A 21,067-nucleotide genomic window follows, 5' to 3' on the forward strand; every position below is an offset into this window, starting at 1 on the left:
TACAAATTACAGAACTGATAAGAGATACGCAACTGTGTTTTGCAAGGCTAATTTGATCGCAACACATTATTTTTGTTCTGTAGGTGGGTTATCCAAGGGAATAAGATTTCGTTGAAAAATAAACCAACTACTACTGAAATGACATAACAACAGAACAAGGCAACTTTCGACACACGTTTTTGAGAAAACATATTTGTTATCTTACAATTATTTCTACTGATTTTACAGCTGTAAAAGTTTTGACATTTTAAGCGATTATCATACATACCTTTTGCATTTCACTTAATAGAATTCTCCTCTGAAGTGAAATAGACACAATTTCTATTTCAATAAACATGGTGGAATGAATAGACCAAACACAAGTTAATCCTTGACCATAATTGAAGGGGAAGTTTGGAGATAAAATAGTTGATTCATCATTATCATTCTTCAAAAATACATCTCCACCACAAGTGTTGAACTCTAAAAAGTCTGAAAAACAAACTTCTTGTTGATGTTTTGAAAGTTTTAATTTTATTTTTGGTAAACATTATAAATAGTCGGAAAGTTACAACTAGTACACGAATTGGCCTTTGACCAATCGACACAACAAACTAAAATGTAAAAGAGGTGATAGCGCTCAAATCATTGAACAATGCATTTTATGACCTGCAATGTACTTCAAAAGAGTTTTGATAAGATAATCTCAACAAGATTATACAGTGGATTCATTAATATTCGTAGGTTATCAATTTTAGTGTTATTCGTACAGGAGAAACTCGAATTTTAATGTTCAATGAATTACACATTTTCTATAGAAATAAGTGCCGACTTTGCTAAATCAACGAAATGAAATTTCCATGAATATGTAAGTTTTCCTCATACCAGTAAAATTGTTACCCAAGAAAATAAATAATCAACAGTAATTTTGTTACAACGGTCAATTTGATGTCATATTCATGTGTTTGCATTTCAAATTCTAAATAATATTTCGTTTTATCTCTGTTCGCTTGTTTGTAGTTTGCATTTTATTTTTATTTTGCCTAACTAATAATGCGATTTAAATTCATATTCAGGCTTTGATAAAACGCAATCCTTTACATAAATATCAATAATTCAAACCTTTAAAACACAGTCTTTGATAGTAGACATTTCCAGGATCGACACCCTCAATCCACCATCTATGATACTCTGGAGTATATTTGTGTCCAAAATGTAGTGTACAACGACTGTTCGGGTACTCAGATGAGAAGGAAGTGCAAGATATATTTTGACAGCGTTCAAAACATTGTTTCAAATCTATTCCTGTTTTGCCCATACGTTCTATATCATGATGCTCGGCCATCCAAAACGAATGATATCTGAGGACTTCAAAACCAAAGTCGAATTTTGTATCTCTACACCACAAGTCACGTCTCACTGCAAATAGCACATCAAACTATAAACAGTGGCTAAAAGTACACGTTTGTTTTAACGTTCATCTCCTAGTTTTTTATGATATAAAATCAAAATTGTAAATGCAAATGTTTTCAGGTAACATCTGAATTTTAGTTCAGAATGTTTTTTTCAGTTCGTTTAACAAATGTATATTATGTAAAATTAATGTCTAGGAGCAGTAAATTGGCTTTGTCGCCGAATAAGCGAAGATTTTGCATACAACCTTATCTCGGTGAGCTTCAACTGAAAATCGAAAAAATAATGCATTCATCTTTTTATTAACTGAAATATTGCACATTGATTTCTTTTAATATTGGCGAATACTTGTATAGAAGGCATATAAAATCGGCGAAAAAACCCATAGAAAATTGTCGATTGTGTGTGCTTACTATACAAATGTTCACTAATTTTGTAAGAATTCAAACAGTAATATTTTAAATGATATACTGTAAACCAACTTATTTTCTTGAGCGATTTACTTTTCGCGACTTTCGCGAGTAGGAAAATAACGCGAATATAAGTCGTCGCGAATATGCTTTAACTTAGATCTTTCCTTTTTAAACTATATCCGGAAATTAGAATATGGCGAAATTAAACAGTTGCGGAATAGGCAAGAAAGGATTAACGCGAAATAAAGTATCCGCGAAAATAAGTTGGTTTACAGTATGCGATCAATGCATTATATTTTCGATTTTCAATTGAAGTTCATCGAACCAGAGTTGTATGCAAAAATTAATACTGAAATATGTGACATAGTCTATTTACTGTAACTTGACCTTTAACTAACACTGTAGTTGAAATAAAACTGTTTTTCGATTAGTCTAAGTGTAGACAGTAAGAGGGGGTACCTTTCTATAGGGTGTGACTTTTTAATTCGTCAATTAAGTAGTTTGTATTACTAATAGAGTATAGCAACGGACTGATCTTTTCTTTATTTAGTTTTTTCTTGTACATGTTGTAATATCTCTTAAAAAAATTGTTCTGTACAAAATATTTGTTTTATAAAGAAATTTCGTAATTGAAACATATGCTCATATTATAATGTAATGTCAGATTATTAAATTGAAACTTCTTAGAGTGGCAGTTAAAAAAACATAACTTGTTTGCGTCATCATGTGTAAGATATAAGGGAATAATTAAGGCAGTTTCACTTACAATCCATGCCCCTTTTCAGCTGGTTTATCGGGTATGCATACAAAGGACCATTAACCGTTTAATTGCATTTAGTCATGTGATTGGTTTTTTTAAACCAGATTAGATATGCAAAGATACACATAGCGAACTGGCACATCGGTGTTGTTCTGTCTATGCCAGTTAATATCGATTAGACTTTATATTGTTTCAAAGAGCACGAATTTTATACTTTCACAATGATGCCAGCAATCTGATTGTACAGCTATAATCGTCATCGTTCTGATCGTCTCAGGATCCCATCAGCCATAGGTCACTAAATCCGTGTAATATACCAGAGGTCTGCGACAAATATCAACCCGTGAAAACGGGATACGCACTAAGCGTCCTCACCTGGTGCACTGCTAACGCGTGAAAAGACTTGCAAGTTTTCACTGAGGAGAAAAGGAAAGGCACCTGAAAGGAGTCTGGTTCAGCAATGAATGAACATTCATTTCGCAGCGTAGGGAAGAACAGACACTTTATTACAGATAACAAAATGAGAGGTCCACCAGCAAATGCGTACTTGGAGTCAATTTATAGTGTCGGATGAAAAGGATAACGTGCGGATGCGTGCGCAGTTGTCAGTCGTCATCCAGTAATAAGAACTCTACAAGAAATGTAACCGACTGCTCTGTAGTAAGAATTGGTTAGAGTTGCGCAAGAAAGTATTCGTACATTGCAAGTTAACGAATTGGAAAGAACCAAAGCCATATTTTTAGCTTTGAGTTTTTGAAATTAGTTTGTCACCTGACAAAGTCATACTGCACAGTTCTTCCAGCTTTTAAACTTTGTATGTTTTAATCTGTCCTGGTTCTACAACTAAGAGTTCAGCAGTATCTTTTATGATTCCAAGTATACCTTATCGAGTTTCTCTTTGTTTCCATGGGTTTTGTGCGGCATCCAGGGTGATCTTTTCCTTATTTTGTATATGATTGATTTTAAACTACTAGTATGTCTTTTTTGTCGTCCCCCACAGTGTAGGAAAATACGAGAAGTACTAACATTGAACTATGGGAATGTTGAAACCATAAGGCTGTAGTGAATGACACTATTGCAAAGCTATCACGACGATTAAACATATAATGCAATCATAATGTATTTATTAAGGTGGAAGCAAATAATGTGAGTGTGTTTGAATTTTTTAATGCACTTCACTTATTGTTATGGGGAAGGTTAACTTTCATGTATTAAGAACCGTCACAACCAGGCCGGGAAGCTGGGTTGTCAAATGCTCTTATTTAATATGTACCAACACAGTGTGATATATGTTCTCAATTACAGCATTACCCATGGTGATGCTCCTTTTATAGTAGAAGAAGTCAGAACAGACATACAACTCAATATTTCATGTGACAAATACTGTTTGTAGAGGTATCAGATTCGCCCTGGTACTTGTTACTGATTTGTGATATTAATTATGTGGACACATAAGGACCATGATTGTGTTAAGTTTAATCAACAGCATTGTCCTGTATTCGTTATATATCAAGTTGAAATCATCATAGATTTGTTGTGTTTATGTCATGCCGGCGTCTTTGACCTATTCAGGAAAACTTATAGTATTCCATTTATTGAATGAAAATAACTGTTTAAACTTTGTGTATTCGTTCTTTACTTATTTAGCTGAAACTTAACATTTCAAGACTATAAATATCCATTAAAGCGTTACGAACAATATGATAAATAGGGAGATAAAAATTTAAAGACAAATTAATCTAAGATCTATTCTGCCTGTGAGAGGTGGAATGTTAGTTTCTATATAATTTCCTAATTGATAGCCCGAGAACACGTTTACCTCGTAGTAGTGTATTGAGTTCAATTTAAAACACGATCTTATTCTATTTCATTAAGATTGACAATAGTGTAATGTACTTCATTTTGGTAAAACTATGTACCAATTGTATAAATTTGAGAAGTGTCTTAAATTAAAAAGCAAGTTATAAACTGTCCACGCTACTAGAGACCAATTAAAACGAAAATTAAAGACCTTTGTGATGTTTTTCTGAATTAATGTCATACTTTTCTTTTATGATAATACAACAAAGAGATATGGGGTATCCATCCTTGACAAACAACCAGTACATGCACAACAAAATAATACACAACCAGCAAATAAACAGCGATTGTATTACTGTCCTTTATCTCAAAGTTGCAGTGAGTTTAGTTCCTTTTCAGAGTGTTCCACTGCGGTGAATTGATTATTGTTCTTACTTTAAGCCAATTGAATCTGTTAAGGCTTTATATAGACTGGTCAATAGTGTTTATTTATCCGTATCCATTCAGATTATTTTCAATTTTATGAACAGTACTATATGTGATCGTATGGTAACGTTTGAAGGTTAATTAAAAGAATGAAAATGAGTAAATACTTTAATGCTCAGACTTTTCAGATAATATTAAATTCAAAATGTCTGCTTGAGACTAAAATTCATCTGCGTGTGCCGTCTATGTATCGTTTTTTTTTCTCATACCTTGTTTTGGACAACCAATGACTTCAAGTTTTAAACATGCTTCTTTGTAATCCACTGGAACCACTTTAAGGTATCTGCCATAAATTTCTTTATTAAAAATAAACTGATGAATAGACAGTGGGCTTGTCATCGGATTGATTATAAATATCTAAAAAAAAAAATATGTATTATGTCAGTAGCATTTAAGGTAAAGTGACAGTAAATGGGCTATGTCACAGATTTTGGTAAAATTTTGCATACATCTTTGAAAATCGAAGAAGGAATGCATTTATCTTTTTTAATTTCTAAAATATAACAAATTGAAGACATAGAAAGTAGGTGAATATTTGTATAGCATGTATAGAGAGCACATAAAAAAATTAGAAAAACGTTCTTAAATTTGTCTCAAAATCAAAATCTCAAATTTGTCTCTATAAATATTTCTTGAAAAATTATATATTTTGTTGGTTCATAAATTTCGATTTTAATAATGAAAAATAAAAGTTTTTAGCAAACCTTCACTGTTCCGATCGGGTCCTCGTAAAAAGTTAGGTTGCTCCTGTCATTACCATACATTATTTTAAACGAGTCAATAAATTGTGCATTTGAACCGTCTTTTATTCCCTGTAGCTCAACACCTTGGAGTTTTAAAGGCACAATAAAATCAACCTTAAAAATACAGTTCCTGAAGATTTTAGCAAATTCTAAGTTTAATATGATGTACATGTATGTATGTACAATATATTTATTGAAAATATTAAATGAAATTGTTGCGTGTTGTTAAGAGATGTATATTTTGTTTTTTGACATGGCGTCATCATTTTACTTTCTACTTATGAGTTTGAATGTCCCTCTCATTAAGGTACAGTATTCGACAATCGATTGATTCGACAAGAGCTGATTTTTCCTTCAGGTTTTAATTCAATTCAATTAAAAAGAATGAATTGAATAGACACATTAACGATCGATTTATTCAACAAAACTTTAATGATAGATACGATCGATAACGATTGAACATTGTTTGTCGATTCAATCAACTTAATGTATTAATGATGGATACTCGATTGTAACGATTGATACGATCGATAACGATTGAACATAGTTTGTCGATTCAATCAACTCAATGCATACGTGTTATGACGAAGATTCGATCGTAACGATCGATACGATCGATAACGATTGAACGTCATATGTCGAATCAATCAACTCAATGTATTTTGATGAAGACGTCACTCGATCGTAACGATCGATACGATTGATATCGATTGAACGTCAAATGTCGAATCAATCAACTCAATGTATTTTGATGAAGACGTCACTCGATCGTAACGATCGATACGATTGATATCGATTGAACGTCAAATGTCGAATCAATCAACTCAATGTATTTTGATGAAGACGTCACTCGATCGTAACGATCGATACGATTGATATCGATTGAACGTTATATGTCGAATCAATCAACTCAATGTGTTTCATTAATGGTATAAACTATTTAATAAATTTTATTAATAAAGATTTAACAAAATAAGTTGTATTACTGTATTTCCCACTTCAGCACTGATGGAGATAAACTCTATGGTAATAATATATGTCAGATTGGGTACGGAGATATTAGTATAGTGAACATAAAATGTACACACAATTGAAACAGATATACAAAAGTTGAAGCATAAAAATTTGCTGATAAAACATTTTTAACATTAATTCAAATTTGAAGAAGGTTCATAGCAACAGTTTCAGGAGAGAAAAATATGAATGTCACAAAAATGTGTATTTTAGTAGCCAGTTTATGACAGTAGTATGTATAGATCATTAAAATGAAGAAACTGAAGTGAGTAAACAAACATGAAAATTATTATCAAATGAATATTAGAGGTAAGATCGTTCAATGTGCCTGCTTGTGCTGTAGTATGTAAATATATGATGGCTTAATTGCGCATATACAATTTTTTTTATAGCTGTTTTAAATATAAGCCATCTAGAGTCGTAGACTGTGTTTATGTGCCTTTTAGCGCCGTAGGCTGTGTCAATTTATCGCTTAAAATTAGCACCGAAGTCCATGTTGTTGTGTCAGACTCCGGTTAGGGTTGGAGCAGGAACATATATATTACTGTATACTGTTCTTAGGTTGGAGTTCGGGTGACAGTAAGACTGCATACGACTACTAGCGCCGTAGGCTGTGTCAATATGCCTCCTAGCGCCATAGGCTATGTTATTGTATCAGACGTAGGTTAGGGTTAAAGTTAGAGTAATAGTAAGACTGTATTAAATATACTTCTACCGCAAAAGACTGTGTCTATAAGTCACCGAGTGCTACCGTAGGCTATGTTATTGTGTTAGACCTATAGGTTAGGGTTATATTTAGGGTTATATTAAGACTGTAATGAATATGCCTTCTAGCGACGTAGGCTGTGTAAATATGACACTTAGGAGCGTGTACTATTTTATTGTATCATACTTAGGTTAGGGTTAGAGTTGGTGTAACAGTAAGAATGTACCAAATATAAGCCATCTAGCGTCGTAGACTTGTGTTGATGTGCCTTAATTGTAGCACCGTAGGCTGTGTAAATGTATCGCCCAGCACCGAAGTCTATGTTATTGTGTCAGACTAAGGTAAGAGTTAGAGTTAGGGTGACAGTAAGACTGTAATACAGACGGATTTTAGAGCCGCAGGTTGTGTCAATATAATATACCGTAGGCTATGTTATTGTATCATACTTAGGTTAGGGTTAAAGTTAGATTATAGTAAGACTGTATTAAATATGCACTCTAACGCCGTAGGCTGTGTCAATACGCCGCCAGCGCCGTATGCGTATGTTTATGACAATCCGTCCTCGTCAAAACTATGTTTAAACTTTTTTTCGAAAAATTCACATACTGAGAATTACAACAAAGCACACTAAGATTTAAAGACTTCAAAAAAACACCGAGAAATAAAAATTACACACTGAGAATTAAAAATTACACACTGGGAATTGAAAATTACACACTGAGAATAAAAAATTACACACTGAGATTTCCTAAAGACGCACTGAGATTACAAAAATGAAAAACACACACTGAGAATTGAAAATTACACAATATAACACCTAGCTATATATATATAGAGTGCCATGGACTTTTTAATTGTGTCATACTTATTTTAGGGTTATATGCCTTCTAGTGCCGTAGGCTATGTATATATGTCGCCGAGCGGCACCATAGGCTATGTTATTGTATCAGACTTAGGTTAGGGTTTAAGTCAGAGTAATAGTAAGACTGTATTAAATATGCCTTCTAGCGCAGAAAGCTGTGTTAATATGCCTTATAGCGCAGAAAGCTGTGTTAATATGCCTTATAGCGCCGTATGCTGTGTCAATATACGCCGCATAGCGCCTTATGCGTATGTTATTGTATTAGACTAAGTTTTTAAGAATATCTATTAAAATACAGAGTTGACTGAGTTGACCATATTTATCAACATTCAAAATTAGTTTGTAATTTTAATGAAGAGTTAACTGAGTTGATTTAATTTATCAACTGTGGGACAATCGTAACGATTCAATACGATCGATACGATCGTGCAACGTTTTAAAATATATATATAAAAAAAAGAGTTGACTGAGTTGATTAAATTGATCAACTGGGGCACAATCGTAATGATTGAATAAGATCGATACGATCGTGCAACGTTTAAAATATAAAAAAAATAGAGTTGACTGAGTTGATTAAATTGATCAACTGTGACACAATCGTAACGATTCAATACGATCGATACGATCGTGCAACGTTTTAAATATATATATAAAAAATAGTGTTGACTGAGTTGATTAGATTGATCAACTGTGGCACAATCGTAACGATTGAATACGATCGATACGATCGTGCAACGTTAAAAAAAATTAGAGTTGACTGAGTTGATTCAATTGATCAACTGTGGCACAATCGTAATGCATGAATACGATCGATACGATCCTGCAACGTTTAAAATATAAAAAAATAGAGTTGATTGAGTTGAATAAATTGTTCAACTGTGGCACAATCTTAACGATTGAATACGATCGATACGATCGTGCAACGTTTAAAATATAAAAAAAATAGAGTTGACTGAGTTGATTAAATTGATCAACTCTGGCACAATCGTAACGATTGAATACGATCGATACGATCGTGCAACGTTTGACATATGAAAATAGAGTTGACTGAGTTGATTGAATTAATCAACTGTGGCACAATCGTAACGATTGAATACGATCGATACGATCGTGCAACGTTTGAAATATGAAAATAAAGTTGACTGAGATGATTGAATTAATCAACTGTGGCACAATCGTAACGATTGAATACGATCGATACGATCGTGCAACGTTTAAAATTTAAAAAAAATAGAGTTGACTGAGTTGATTAAATTGATCAACTGTGGCACAATCGTAACGATTGAATACGATCGATACGATCGTGCAACGTTTAAAATGTAAAAAAAATAGAGTTGACTGAGTTGATTAGATTGATCAACTGTGACACAATCGTAACGATTGAACAAGATCGATACGATCGTACATCCTTCAGGAGAGAACAGTAGAGTTGATTGCGTTGATCAAATCTGTCAATCCGTATACGACCATTACATTCGACAAGGTTGATTTAAAGTTCTATTCTGAACTATATGTAACATGTACTAAAAAGTGACGACAATCGATTGAATAGACAAGATGTATCAATCGAATACAGTTGACAAAGAATTGATACAGTAAAACACATATTGTCGATTTAATCGATTGTCGAATACTGTACCATACTCGTCCCTCTGGTATATTTCGTCTCTCTTTAATGTCACCCAATGAGTGACGTTAACTTACATCTGTAAAGAAGCACAATTCAATTAAATAGATTAAACATCTTATATTTGAAATATTGATAATAGGATTACAAAAGGTATTAATTCATTTTAAAATAATGTACCATAAACCATTGGGATTCTCTAATTACAGACTAACATACTATAAACCATGGAGAAACATCATCAGAACTAGAACACCAGCCAGTTTCTGGGTAGAATAAACGCCCATAGTTTGATAGATGATCTTTGTCTTTCCTCGAGGACGATTCTAACTGGTAATCGTAAACATCACCGGATATGAGACCTAATTGTCGTCCACACATTGTTGCTTTGAAAAAAAACCAAAAATTGGTCAGCATCATTGAGTATACACATCAAATTCGACTCACAGATATTTTAAAAGAAGAATTTTCAGACCTGACAGAAATCTATTTGACATAACGAATATTTTATGTCTGTCTCAAGAACACAGCACACTACTTATATATAAGAGATTTAACTGAGATTATGTTGAATTTTGAAATTGGCTATCCTATTTTGCTGATGAAATAGAGAACAACTTTAGTTCAAGCCTCAATGAAATTGGTACAGCGTTGTTACACTGACAATGTTTAGGACACATATAACAAGCATTTTTATATAATCATGTGACATTGATCTAGAACTATTTAAGTCTAAATCGGTACAAGTTCTTTTAATAATTATAAATAATATATACATGGTTGAAGATTAGTTTAAAAACTTTTTACTTCGTAAACATGGTCAATATTTCGTTTTAAATTTCATATTCTGGTATCACAAATACCTAGCAGAGTAAATGTTCTCTGCAGTCTCTGAGCCATTACTTATTATTAGAACCCAGAAGTCATCAACGTAAATATAACGTTCGGTTCAAAAGTAACACCAAGAACAGTTACAATTTTCTTTTTTATTCGGTGGTTAGCATGTCGAAACGTACTAATGTATTGTCAATTGATTTTTTTCTCTGTCCTGAATGTTTTTCATTTATTTGTACTGTACTAGTATTCCTGTCCTGTAATGCGCTAGGTTTGGCTAGCCACAAAACAAGGTTCAACCCATCATTTTGTGTTTTAAAATGTCCTGTACCAAGTTAGGAAAAATGGCAGTTGTTATCTTATAGCTCGTTTCTGTGTGTTGCAATGTCGTTTGTTATTTTGTTGCCCTCCAGTCTTTCGAATTCTGATGTTTCGTTGTTTTCATCTTATAGTTGATGTGTTTCCCTCGGTTTTAGTTTGTAACCAGGATTTGTTTAGTCTCAATCAATTTACGACTTTCGAACAGCTGTATACTACTGTTGCTTCTTATTTACTGCACCAGTTACGCAATTCGACGATCAATGTCTCTTAAATGTACTTGATGCCAAAATATTGAGAAAAAAAACCCAATTGTGTTTAAACTTACATTTTCCTATCACTTGAATCTCTTCTATTTCAAAGAAATGGTAGTAGCCCTGTCTAGCGTTTTCATTAGTGAAGTCAAAATTTGTCACACTGACATATTGTCCGACAATAGGACGCTTACACTGATATCTAAATATTGCATTTTTCCTAGGATTTCGGTTTTCCTCACATCTATATGCTCCATATGTCAGGAAATCCCATCTATTTTTACTAACATACGTTCCTACATATCTGTGGCTTACTGGAAACCAAACTGAAAATACAGACATTGTAAGTCCATCTTATTCTTTTTTCGCTATTGCAAAAAAAAAAACTTGCAGAGTTTAAACTTTTCACTATTTATTAATTTCCTTATCAATATGTGCTTTTTGTTGTATCAATTACGGCTTTCATTTAAACAATTACTTCTCATCCTTATATATATATAACTCGTCTAAACATCAACCCAACAATGTTAGATCTGTAAATTTGCTTTCGCTGCAGCCGTCCCGCTAGACCACACGACCACCTGGGCTCTACAATAATAGAGCTTTCGCTGGCCATGTGTTACCTTTCCTCGTCAGTTTTAATCTAGCGGCGTACTACAGTACATGATATATAAGGCATGAAGATGTTATTGTTACAGATCAGCTAAATTATCTATAGTAAAGGATCCTGCAAGTTAATGTAAGACACAGTCACAGAAAATAATTATATTCATAAGTACGTCTGAGTCAGTGACAACTCTACAACAGATGTATCCATCGGATCGCCATCAATGATGGTGATACATGGCTGTGTACATAATGTATATACAACTCGTCTTAACATAAACCCAACAATGTTAGATCTGTAAATCTGTATATATATATGAGAACATATATCAGGCTAATAAATAAGGCCGTTGTTTTTCTCCTTTGAATGGTTTTACATTAATAATTTTGGTATCGTTTATTGCTGACTATTCGGTATTGACTTTGCTCATTATTAAAGAGCGTCCGGTGACCTATAGTAGTTAATTTCTGTGACATTTGGTAACTTATGTAGAGATGTCTCATTGGCATTCATACCATATCCTTTTTATTTATATATAGACATTGGCATTATAAAAAAATCAATTTTCATTATAGTTGTCACAGTCATACTTCTGTCATTGTTTGTTTAAGGAGAATGTTTGATTTCTAAAGTACGAGTATTTGTACAGTCAATCTAGGTTAATTATTCTAATAGTTATAAATTTGTATTCTAATTTAACTCAGTATTTTTGATAATCTAAAACTGTGTGTTTGATATTGTGATAGCATTCTTTGTCAGGCAATTGTTGATATATTCCGACAAATTGACAATTGCATCATCAAAAGCAATAAGTTTGCTGAATATATTTTCCTGATATGATGACATCTTTCATTTGATCTCATAGCATGCGACATATGTATGTGTACGATTATCAATATCTTACTTTGCATTCGGTAAAGAACGATTGCATGTACTTCAACATACTCTTGTAAGTTAAGTAAATACCATGGCTTAGAATACGATCTGGAATTTCTAAAAGTTAGTCCTGCACCTGTTGAAAAAAGATACTTTTACAATATAAAAACAGCAGAGCTAACGAAAGACGTCCATCTTCAATATACTCCAAGGTTCTGATTGATCACCTTTAAATTCACGACCTAAAGTAGGTATTATTTGATGACGAAGTATTCATTAAATGTTACTGCTTGTATTTGATATTGGAAAAGTCGATTTGCTGAAGGTTTCGTTAGTTTCTACTCTTCTGTTGGTTCCTGTCTGATTCCATAACCTTACATATTCTTCTTGATATAAGCAAATTCGTTTCACTTGTTTGAAACAAAACTTCATAGACTCGTTTTTAAATTTATATAAGTTGACATCAATGAAGTTTTATAATGAAAACGATTATACGGATTGAAATTGCTTTGATAGCAATGTTTCGCCGATTGAATGTCGTTTACGTGTACTATTTGACATCATTACTTCCGTAAATTACTATACATCATAAGACAAACATATTATAAAACTTTTATGAAATATACATTGTTCTATATAGAATATAAATCCCGATATTTTTGCTATCGGTATCTTCTTTTGTCTAAATTTCTATACTAAGATATTAATGTTTGAATGAATTTCTTCAGATATACATTAAAATCGAGTCATATACACCTAAAACAAATATTTTGTGAGTATAGTAAAGAAACGACGAATATAATAAGATTGAATATTCAATGCTGACATATGCATACAGACGACCACCTTTGTATAATTAAGGAAGACCCTATTGATTTCAAATTCGCAAAATGTCAACCGGATCGTTACTTTGATTGTATTGGTAGTCTCATCATTTTTCTTTATGCTAAATATCTGATTACTCAAAAATTGATTATTCAAGGATTGTGTCCTTTGACGACAACTGCTGCAATAAGATATGATAATAAAAAAAACAATCAACAAATTGAAATTTTATGAGTATAAAGTTCAAAATAATTCTTGGACAAACAGATTAAAAGACGATCAGAGGGATGACCTGACAAAGTGCAATGTAAAGTAACCTTTGGTTTCTCAGAAAAGGGAATATTTTTATGTGTTACCAATTAAACCATCCACTGCATAAGAAGCAGGTGTGCTGCTAAGTGATGGTGCTGAGTTGTAGCTTCTCCCCTTTCCAAATATTTCCAAATATTCTGGGTCGTCCTCTGAAATAAAGGTTACATTTAGGTATCTCCTGTCTTCCGATAAGAAATCTTTTACAAATTAAAACAAATAAACTGTAATAATGATGTTAGACATTTAAACTGACGAAAATATGTTCATTCCAGTTAACGCATATTGAACACACTTTAAAGCGAAAATTATTGAGACTGTTGACAAAAAGAAATCGGATTGTACCATTGAAAAAGAACAGAGAACATTTATCTGATTAAAAAGCAGTCCAGATTATACAACTTATTATCATAATTGTAACTAGATTACCGCATTCTGGAATATCACAGCTTTCAAATTCACCACCAATATAGCAACCAGGGGGAGTTTTCAATCCCATATCGATTTTCCTACAGTAATTTTCTTCAAATTCCCCTATCCATCTGGTACTTGTAGTAAAATCAAGGCTATTATCCTTCCATAAGCTGCAGTGCCTCCCTGATTTCGTAATATTTTCGTGACCTTTATATGAAGCTCCGAAGTCAGTCTTAAAGACACACTCTCGTTTACCTGTATAATGATAATGGTCATTTTAATCATTGCAACACAAGTAAATTTGACCCACCTGACATTTGAAGAAAGCTTTTGCTCATAATCTTAATAGAATTTTCAGATATACGACTGACTTTTGAAGTGTTTTTCTTTTTCATTGTCATGTTCGGTTTCTCAATGACCTCTTGTATATGAGACACTATCTGAAAAAGTCTTATTTTCATGTCCCATTTTTCACCAAAAAAATCCTTTCTGTTACCAACTCCGTCCTGTTACCGTTGTCATGTTACTCATAATTCTTTCATGTTACTGACATATCTGACTATATTTTAATATATTTCTAATTCTTTCGTATAGCAAATGTTAAAATCAATAATTGGCATTGGATAAATTATTGCAGTATATACTAGAAAACCACAATTAGTGTCTTAGACTTATTCCTTATTCCCATTAGAAACTTTTTAAAATTGATTCACTTTGGTAACTTGAAAGAACTTTATTTTTTGGACCCTTTTTATAAATTGCCATTGTTACCCAATTTAACAATGTTTGAATTACAGACAACAGTCCCTAGATCCTCAATGTGCGTCCTTCGATTTCTGCTGTTAAAATACCGCGTCTAAAGACATTTGTTTTGTGTTTTTCTTATTGCCAAAAATTATACTTTTTCAGATATTGTCTCATATATCTACACCTCCTTTGTTCCAAAAATATTTCATTTTATTTGACACTGATTAAAGTTTTGATCAGAGAAAATGTAAATTAACCATACAAATCTCTCATGATTCTCTAAAGAAGAAATACACCTATCAAAATTTTAGTTAAAGTATGTGTGATTCATTTGTAGGTACATGTTCATATATACATCAACTTTGCATGGCCTTCAGTTAAATGATACATTCGTATATAATGTGTGCTTTTTGTATGAATGTTTTTAAGTACTGTTCATATGTATATATGCAGTTATATTTAATTCGAGAAAACTTATGTCTACCTTAAATGATGGCACACGTTTAATGATAACATGAGAAATTCATTACAATATTTAAAATGATATGATGAAGTGTAAAACACGGAAGTTTATTTTGAAATTACCGCAGAATTGTGACTGAAGATTAGAATTAAAGGTTTTGGGATAAGTCATTATAAATTGGATATACTAGTATATAAAAAACGATTTTTTCATTTGACTAATGTTTTTGAAATGAAATAACTACGTACTTAATGGCTCATAGTAGCACAACGGTATGCCTACATGTCTATGATAAACAGCATGGGCAGTAAAATTAGGATGCAATCCGTCATATTCAAAGTTAAGATGTTCGTTGACCAGGTAAAATCCATCCAATGTCCATTTCATTTTATCCACTTCTTGGCACGTGTCGGTAGTTGGCCCCTAAAATTACAATAGGTGTATAACGCTTTCTTTTTACACTTTTAATGGGTTTCAAAACACGCGTTTTTGTTGTTGACAGAAAACATCTTATACGTCAGTTGAAAATCCTTGTCGAATTCCCCACCTTCTTCAGTATATTCCATAGTAGAAATTTCTTTATGTCAGCAGCGTTGTGCTTTCACGAAAAATAGTGACGAATTTAAACGATGAAACGATTCGTAACTTCGATGTTTTTGTGGAAAACATATTAACAAAACGGAAAACGTAAACTTAATCTATAAAAACAGAAAAGAAAGTACAGGCATACTTTATTGCAAGACGGGCTCTTGTCAGATGGACAAACGAAATGAAGATATAAGATGAACCTACGTGTGTTTTAATAGTTCCAATGCTAGCATGAGTATCAAGACAATTTTGCTTGGGTTCCACAAACAGTCATTGCACTGGTTTGTAGAACATCATCCTAGAATTATTGTCAAGCAAAAAATAAAATTTCTTAAAAAAATGTCAAATACCATTAAACTAGTAAACGATTTAAAAGAGGGACGAAAGATATCAAAGGGACAGTCAAACTCGTAAATCTAAAACAAACTGACAACGCCATGGCTAAAAATGAAAAAGACAAACAGAAAAACAATAGTACACATGACACAACATAGAAAACTAAAGAATAAACAACACGAACCCCACCAAAAACTAGGGGTGATCTCAGGTGCCTCCGGAAGGGTAAGCAGATCCTGCTCCACATGCGGCACCCGTCGTGCTTTCCATATATTAAAAATGACCTAACGTTTTGAAGACGTCCACCATATGCACATTGTTACGGATCTTGTTAAATAACTCTTTTTGTATAAGAAAAAATAAATTTTGCAAATAAAGGCAACAGTAGTATACAGATGTTCAAAAGTCATAAATTGATAGAGAGAGAAAAAAAAAAGGGTTACAAACTAAAACCGAGGGAACCACATCAACTATAAGAGGACATCAAAGGAACAACATGGACACTGAAGTACAACAAAAAACCTACGCCAACAAACATTACATAGAAACAAACTATTCAATATCAACTGCCATGTTCCTGACTTGGTACAGCACATTTTAAAACAAATGATGCGTTGAACCTGGTTTAATGCTAAATGACAATGTTAAAAAGTATTGCTATAATCATAACACTATTGTACTACGTGACAGAAAAATAGCAAATGGACACCCGATAACGTTCATCACATGTACAGAGAAACGCACAAACAAATAATATAATATTCCGACACAACATGCAAACCACAACACAACAACAAACATATTCCATCAACGACATACATCACAAATATTATTCAAAATAATAATTAGCTCATTGGTTCCAGAGATTTTGACAGGTGTCTTTAAACATGAAAATAAAAATGGTTTCTTTAAATAGCATTATGCACAAGAAATCTTCGTTTAAATCGATATTGGTTCCATTGAATTCTATCAAAGATTAACAAAATGTTTTATTTTTTTTATATGTAGAAACACGAAAAGATGATACAGGCATGACGCATGCAAGTGGTTTTCACCATGTGCCAGCCGTTTTATAATATTAGTATGATAACAAAAACAAATGGTTGAGCACTTGTTGCATTCTATTAAGAATCATTTTGTTATCCATAGATACAAAAAAATCAAATTTATAATTCATACATACCAGAAATAAAATAAAAGGGAAGTCGTGTGGCAATTGTATAGGTTCATCGGCGTTTCCGTCATCTCTACAACAATACATTAAAGTCAGGTCTGTAGAATTGTCTATTTTCAAATCTGGTAGATCTCCTCCTAAGTCGTAAGTATAACCACGCACTGTCATACTTCCTTCGTTAAAACCTGACGTAATATATATGGAAATTAAGACAGTTGTTTGAGTAATGCAGTCGAACCAATAACTATAATTACAATGTAACAAACTACAATAATGCAACTATAAATATTCGGATCTATGAAATATTTAACGTTTTAAATTGTTTGCGTCTTAAAACATTTTTGAATGATTTTAGTATCGTTCAAACACAGAAGATTAGCCGGTTATAGATGATATGAAAATTTATAAACCGTTTCATGAGGATACAACATTGATTATTTTAATGGCAAGCATCGTTTTCTTATTTATATGTATTATGGAAATACGATTAAAACGAGATCAACTAAGATACAAAGGAGGTTTGTGTTTATATATGAGGTTTTGAAGGATTTTGCAATGCTAAATCAAGAATGAAGTGACACAATCATAAAGACGTATTGAATTACATTCTTCCCGGTGACGTATTTTCAATTTCCTCTTTGTTTCAATAAGACATGGTCCTTAAAAATCGGTCATTGTGATTGCTGCATAATAATCGGAATGGAACTCATCGTTTATAATATCTGGGACCACAGAGAACATTAGCATTATTTTTAGCGTTGCTTTTTTTCAGTAAAAGTAAACAAATTTTAAAAACATAATTTTCCCATTTTGTTTTTTATCTGATGCAATTAATAGGAATGACATTGTTACTTAATAATAATATTACCGATCGGACATATTTCATTAGTTTTGTATATGCAATAATTTCCAGCTGGCCATGGATTATCAGCTGTTGAGTTCATAATGCAAAAATTAATCTGTATTGCTTGCTGAGTATACGGACCAAGAATATGGGGTTCGAATGTATACCAGTCAAGATCATTCCAAAACATGTTCCTTGATTTAGGCAGCAGTGTCATGTTGACATATCCCGTCATCCATCCGTAGTCAACGTCTTCAGGACAGCCAAACATAGATGTATAAAGTGCATAACTTCCACCAGGCCACTGTGTTGGCTTCATTTCTAAATCATATTCAATGATATGTAAAGGTTTATAAAACAATACATCTGCACCCCCTTAAATATTTTAGATTAGCTCGAAGTTACATAGTTTTGAGTTATAATGTTTAATTGCATTGTACAAAAGAACTAAAGGAGTTATTGTAATTCACCGGTGTTTTCACACGAAAAAGGTCTACACGACTTCCTCTTAGCTAATAACGTGCAATAGCAAAGTATAGCATTAAGCCACTTCTTGACTATAGGTAAGTGTTGCATATTAGGTTCTGTAACTTAGTTCAATATCAATGTTAATGCTCTTCAACTTTGTATTTATTTGGCTTTTCAACTATTTTGATATGAGCGTCACTGATGAGTCTTATGTAGACGAAACGCGCGTCTGGCGTATAAAATTGTAATCCTGATACTTTTGATAACTTTTTAATGCTGACACAACTATGCATTTTAAAACAATAGTTGTTTATACAAAATTCTGTATAACAAAGCGGCAGTACAGCATCGGTTGAAATAACAGTACTTAAGTTACAATAAAGCAAATATGTGTAACCTCTAATCCATACCTGTTTCACAGAACAGTCCAGAAAAGGGTGATAAACAGCTACAAGTACATGTTTCCAGTAGGAGTGTTCCATTATTATAACATTTCACCGCAGGACAATCTAAAATTCAATCATAAAATGTAAAACCTGCAAAATCGATTTTAATTTTTTCAAATTTTAACATCATGTTGATCCTTGTCCATATAAACTGATTATTTTCGAATCTATGTACAGTGTATGTAAACTGAATTGTGAAGAATTATTACAACATATTATTTCAAGGGATGTAAATTATCGCAAAATTATCATCGAAGTAAAGGTAAGTTTTGTTGAATTAAGCAACAAAATGGAAATAAGACGGATATTTTCTAAGTTTAAAAGAGGGACGAAAGACACCAAAGGGACAGTCAAACTCGTAAATCTAAAACAAACTGACAACGCCATGGCTAAAAATGAAAAAGACAAACAGAAAAACAATAGTACACATGACACAACATAGAAAACTAAAGAATAAACAACACGAACCCCACCAAAAACTAGGGGTGATCTCAGGTGCTCCGGAAGGGTAAGCATATCCTGCTCCACATGCGGCACCCATACAATTTAACTGTTACAATAAACTTTTATTTATTTCTATCCAGGAGCGAGCAATTCTGCTTTTAACTTTGTGCAATTGGTGACCATAGAAATATCTACAGCGTGTCGACAATTTATATTGTCAAAGTGTTCATGTACATATAGGTTATGTTGACAGTCAGAGTATTTACAGCTTGTGTCATTTCAATAACCTTCAAGTTTAATAAGTTTATGTAGCATATTTACATTTTTTTTAATATAGAAGACGGCTGCATCATGTATAATTGCACTCAGATTTTGAGCGGAAACAACTTGAGCTGCCATCTGATTCGCCCATCCATCGGATAATGATCGATAATATAGCTTCGCGCCCAACAAAGAGTCCAAAAACCTGCCGTAAAACCTTCAACTCAATAACCACTATTCTTTCGTATAACCCATTCGTTTAAAATGATATAAGTTCATGTTCATGCTATATTATATATCATGAAAGCTATTACGATGTCATTTCAACGATTTTAAATGTATGTGTGATAATGATAATTTAAGAACATTATTCATGACCATGAACTTTAACATACAGATGCTTATGCCTGAAGTGTAATATGTGTTTACAAATGTAAATAAAGGAAAGTCAAGTTGCAACTTCAAAAGTAAAATAAAAAAAATAAAAAAAATAAAAAAACCGTTTCAAGGTTCCGGTCTTAAAAAAGTCAAATGTTAACGTTAAATAAATAAAAATTGAGTAATCTGCAGATTTCATTAAAAATAAAAACAAACTAATAACGACGTTTTCTTTAAACAACAAGTATAGTTTGCTGTCTAGACAACTGTTTTAACTGTAAATGTATTTATGCTAGTCATTGACATACGCATCGGGGGTATAAGGTTAATCCTGGAATCAATTAATAATTCAAGGGTTTTAACAGCTACTTCAGTTTCTTTTGTTTCGGATTATCAAGGGATGATCTTCGAGAAGTAATTACATGTACCAGCATTGAACTGTCGTTTATAAGAACTACAGTTCCATGTGCCCGCTGAATAACGTATAATATGTAAACACTAGAATATAATGAAATCATTTCACTTGAATTAAGAACAAGGGAAACACAGTGTAATTCCCAAATGTGTGACCAATGGTGAAAAGGACAAAGAGTCATGATACATAATTTAATTTGACCAATTATTGTTTAATTAAATCTAGTGGAAGATGAATTGTCATAAGTCAATTTAATACATATA

At 32.6% G+C, this 21,067-nt stretch overlaps 1 protein-coding gene across 1 annotated transcript in view; it reads right to left on the reverse strand.

The window, feature by feature from the left end:
- Positions 1–21,067, reverse strand: part of LOC134700423 (uncharacterized) — a 56,740-nt gene that overhangs the window by 26,505 nt on the left and 9,168 nt on the right. Inside the window, exons 4-16 of the mRNA XM_063561818.1 lie at positions 19,271–19,369; positions 18,417–18,713; positions 17,558–17,733; positions 15,699–15,873; positions 14,256–14,495; positions 13,874–13,978; positions 12,721–12,828; positions 11,284–11,535; positions 10,023–10,189; positions 5,556–5,708; positions 5,061–5,208; positions 1,102–1,398; positions 269–471 (exon numbers count right to left, since the gene is read on the reverse strand). Coding sequence (XP_063417888.1) covers positions 269–471; positions 1,102–1,398; positions 5,061–5,208; positions 5,556–5,708; positions 10,023–10,189; positions 11,284–11,535; positions 12,721–12,828; positions 13,874–13,978; positions 14,256–14,495; positions 15,699–15,873; positions 17,558–17,733; positions 18,417–18,713; positions 19,271–19,369 — 2,420 coding nt within the window. The remainder of the gene's footprint in view (positions 1–268; positions 472–1,101; positions 1,399–5,060; positions 5,209–5,555; positions 5,709–10,022; positions 10,190–11,283; positions 11,536–12,720; positions 12,829–13,873; positions 13,979–14,255; positions 14,496–15,698; positions 15,874–17,557; positions 17,734–18,416; positions 18,714–19,270; positions 19,370–21,067) is intronic.

This window comes from Mytilus trossulus, unplaced genomic scaffold (genome assembly GCF_036588685.1).
Source record: "Mytilus trossulus isolate FHL-02 unplaced genomic scaffold, PNRI_Mtr1.1.1.hap1 h1tg000138l__unscaffolded, whole genome shotgun sequence".
Classification (NCBI taxonomy): domain Eukaryota; kingdom Metazoa; phylum Mollusca; class Bivalvia; order Mytilida; family Mytilidae; genus Mytilus; species Mytilus trossulus.